Genomic DNA, 3,756 nt, shown 5'->3' on the forward strand with positions numbered 1-3,756 from the left:
GGTGGGCCAAATGGCCTCCTTCTGCACTGTAGAGATTCTATGGCTCTATATCTAACTCCTTCTTGAAATCGCACAACGTTTTGGCCTCAACTACTTTCTGTGGGAGTGAATTCCACACATTCTCCACCCTCTGGGTGAAGAAATTTCTCCTCACCTCAGTCCTAAAAGGTTTTCCCCTCATCCTCAAACTATGAGCCCCTAGTTCTGGACTCCCCCCACCATGGGGAACATTCTTTCTGAATCTACCCTGTCTAACCCTGTTAGAATTTTATAAGTTTCTTTGAGATCCCCTCTCACTCTTCCAAACTGTTTATGAGGGGGGGAGCTGGTATAGAAACTAGACATAGAAATCATAGAAACCCTACAGTGCAGAAGGAGGCCATTCGGCCCATCGAGTCTGCACCGACCACAATCCCACCCAGGCCCTACCCCCACATATTTTACCCGCTAATCCCTCTAACCCACGCATCCCAGGACTCTAAGGGGCAATTTTTTTTTTTAACCTGGCCAATCAACCTAACCCGCACATCTTTGGACTGTGGGAGGAAACCGGAGCACCCGGAGGAAACCCACGCAGACACGAGGAGAATGTGCAAACTCCACACAGACAGTGACCCGAGCCGGGAATCGAACCCGGGACCCTGGAGCTGTGAACATAAGAACATAAGAAATAGGAGCAGGAGTAGGCCATCTAGCCCCTCGAGCCTGCCCCGCCATTCAATAAGATCATGGCTGATCTGACGTGGATCAGTACCACTTACCCGCCTGATCCCCATAACCCTTAATTCCCATTACCGATCAGCAGAAGCAGCAGTGCTAACCACTGTGCTACCGTGATGTGGAGATGCTGGCGTTGGACTGGGGTGAACACAGTAAGAAGTCTCACAACACCAGGTTAAAGTCCAACAGTTTTATTTCGGAGCGCTGCTCCTTCGTCAGATGGAGTGGAAAATCCATCTCCATCTGACGAAGGAGCAGCGCTCCGAAAGCTTATGGTATTTGCTACCAAATAAACCTGTTGGACTTTAACCTGGTGTTGTGAGACTTCTTACATAGAAACTAGAAGCAGGAGGAGGCCATTTGGCCCTTTGACCCTGGTCTGTCATTCATTCTGATCATGGCTGACCATGGAATGCAATATCCAAACAGACGGTAACCATGCCCCCCCCCCCCATGATGGCAGGAATTGGTGGGGTGGGCAGGAGATGGCGGGGGGGGAAGTTTGCCGCGGTGGCATCGGTGCCAAGCAGGGAAAGAAAGATTTGTACGCCATACTCTCGCCACCTCCATCATGGACCCTCCCCCCCCCCACCAACCCTGGGCCCAACGACCACCTTCTGCGTCAATACGTGTGGCACCCAACATTCCTTTGCGGTCAAACGCGCAGTCGCCCTCTCCATGTAGAAAACGAGACTGCCCAAGTTCGTGCCCTGCAGTGTGATCGATGACCAGACCCTCCAATCTTTCCTGGAGGATATACCTTGAGCCCCGGGGACGCCCAGTGGGGGGAGTGATCTCCCCTCTTCCCCTCCCTCCAGCTCCTCCAGAAGTGGGATCCACTCAAGAGAGAGAGAGGGAGAGTCATCGAGATGTCCAGCACGGAAACAGGCCCTCCGGCCCAACTCATCCGTGTCATAGAATCTCTACAGTGCAGAAGGAGGCCATTCGGCCCATCGAGTCTGCACCAACCACAATCCCATCCAGACCCCATAATCCCCATATTTACCCCAGTAATCCCTCTAACCTACGCATCCCGGGACACTAAGGGGCAACTTAGCGTAGCCAATCCGCCTAAACTAACTGTGGGAGGAAACCGGAGCGCCCGGAGGAAACCCACGCAGACACGGGGAGAAGGTGCAAACTCCACACAGACAGTGACCCGAGGTTGGAATTGAACCCGGCTCCCTGGCGCTGTGAGGCAGCAGTGCTAACCGCTGTGCCACCGTGCCGCCATTAGCTCTTGGGGCTAAAGGGATCGAGGGGTATGGTTGGGAGGCAGGATCAGGGTATTGAATTTGATGATCAGCCGTGATCGAGATGAATGGCGGAAGAGGGTCGAAGGGCCGAATGGCCTCCTCCTTCGAGTTGCCGTGTTTCCTTTGTAACCCTCGCCTTCTTTACCGTGCAGGTCACCGGGACAGGAGCCAGGAGGTCTCCGCGACGAGTCACCACTTCGGGAGCCGACGGGACCGCCGGATTCACCGGGAATGACGCACCAGGCGCCGGGAAGGGAGGGGGTGGCGAGGGGGGGCGGTGGTGGTGGAGGAGGAGGGGGGCACCCGCTGGCCTGCCCGCTGTGCGGACGCACCTTCAAGTCGCGGCTGTGGCTGGAGAAGCACCGGGCGGCCCACGGGCGGGTCTACCAGTGCGGCGACTGCGGCAAGCGCTTCGGCCAGCGGCACGGGCTGAAGGCCCACCGGCTGGTGCACAGCGGCGAGAGGCCCCACGCCTGCCCGGTGTGCGGCCTGTGCTTCAGCCGGCCCTCCGAGCTGACCCGGCACCGGTGCCGCTGCCACAGCCGGGCCGGCCTGCCCTACAAGTGCGGCGAGTGCGGCCGGGGCTTCATCTACCCGTCGGAGCTGGAGATCCACCGGCGGGTCCACTCGGGCGAGCGGCCCTTCGCCTGCGGCGAGTGCGGCAAGGCCTTCGCCAGCTCCTCTCACCTGCTGACCCACCGGCGGGTCCACACCGAGGAGCGGGCCTTCGGCTGCGGACAGTGTGGCAAGCGCTTCAAGAGCGCCGGCGAGCTGAAGGTGCACGGGCGCGTCCACACTGGCGAACGCCCCTTCTCCTGCCCGCTCTGCGGCAAGGCCTTCGGGCAGTCCTCTAAGCTGCTGCGGCACCAGCGGGTCCACACCGGCGAACGGCCCTACGTCTGCTCGGCCTGCGGCAAGGGCTTCGGCGAGTCGGCCCACCTGCTGGCCCACCGCCTCCTCCACACCGGCGAGAGGCCCTTCGTCTGCCCGCTCTGTGGCAAGGGCTTCACCGTCTCCTCCAGCCTCCTCACACACCAGCGGGTCCACTCGGGCGAGCGCCCCTTCGCCTGCCCCGACTGCGGCAAACGCTTCAGTGGCGCCGACTGCCTGCTCACCCACCGGCGGGTCCACACCGGCGAGAGGCCCTTCGCCTGCCGCCTTTGCGGCAAGCGTTTCACTGTCTCCTCCAACCTGCGGCGCCACCAGCGGGTCCACACCGGCGAGCGCCCTTTCCCCTGCGCCGTCTGCGGCAAGCGCTTCAGCCAGTCCTCTCACCTCCTCAAGCACCAGCGGGTCCATGCCTGAGCGCACGACGGTGGGGAGGGGGAACGCACCCACTGCCCCATCCTCACCCTTCCGCCGAGGGCCCAAACCTGGCAGCAACCAAACCCAGTTATGTTCTCTCTCTCTATCGCTCTCTCTCCCTGTCGCTCTCTCTCCCTATCGCTCTCTCCCTCTCTCTCTATCGCTCTCTCTCTCTATCGCTCTCTCTCTCTATCGCTCTCTCTCTCTATCGCTCTCTCTCTCTATCGCTCTCTCTCTCTCTATCACTCTCTCTCTATCGCTCTCTCTCTATCGCTCTCTCTCTATCGCTCTCTCTCTATCGCTCTCTCTCTATCGCTCTCTATCGCTCTCTCTCTATCGCTCTCTATCGCTCTCTCTCCATCGCTCTCTCTATCGCTCTCTCTATCATTCTCTCTCTATCGCTCTCTGTCGCTCTCTCTCTCTATCGCTCTCTCTCTCTATCGCTCTCTATCGCTCTCTCTCTCTATCGCTCTCT

General features: G+C 59.2%; 1 protein-coding gene across 1 annotated transcript; it reads left to right on the top strand.

Annotated features, from left to right (window-relative positions):
* Window positions 1–1,117: 1,117 nt before the first annotated feature.
* Window positions 1,118–3,411, top strand: LOC144490104 (uncharacterized). The gene is made up of 2 exons (XM_078207914.1): window positions 1,118–1,152; window positions 2,129–3,411. Exons 1-2 carry the CDS (start codon window positions 1,118–1,120, stop codon window positions 3,279–3,281), a joined length of 1,188 nt encoding a protein of 395 aa, XP_078064040.1. The 3' UTR covers window positions 3,282–3,411.
* Window positions 3,412–3,756: the final 345 nt, after the last annotated feature.

Source organism: Mustelus asterias, unplaced genomic scaffold (assembly GCF_964213995.1).
Source record: "Mustelus asterias unplaced genomic scaffold, sMusAst1.hap1.1 HAP1_SCAFFOLD_2876, whole genome shotgun sequence".
Lineage (NCBI taxonomy): Eukaryota > Metazoa > Chordata > Chondrichthyes > Carcharhiniformes > Triakidae > Mustelus > Mustelus asterias.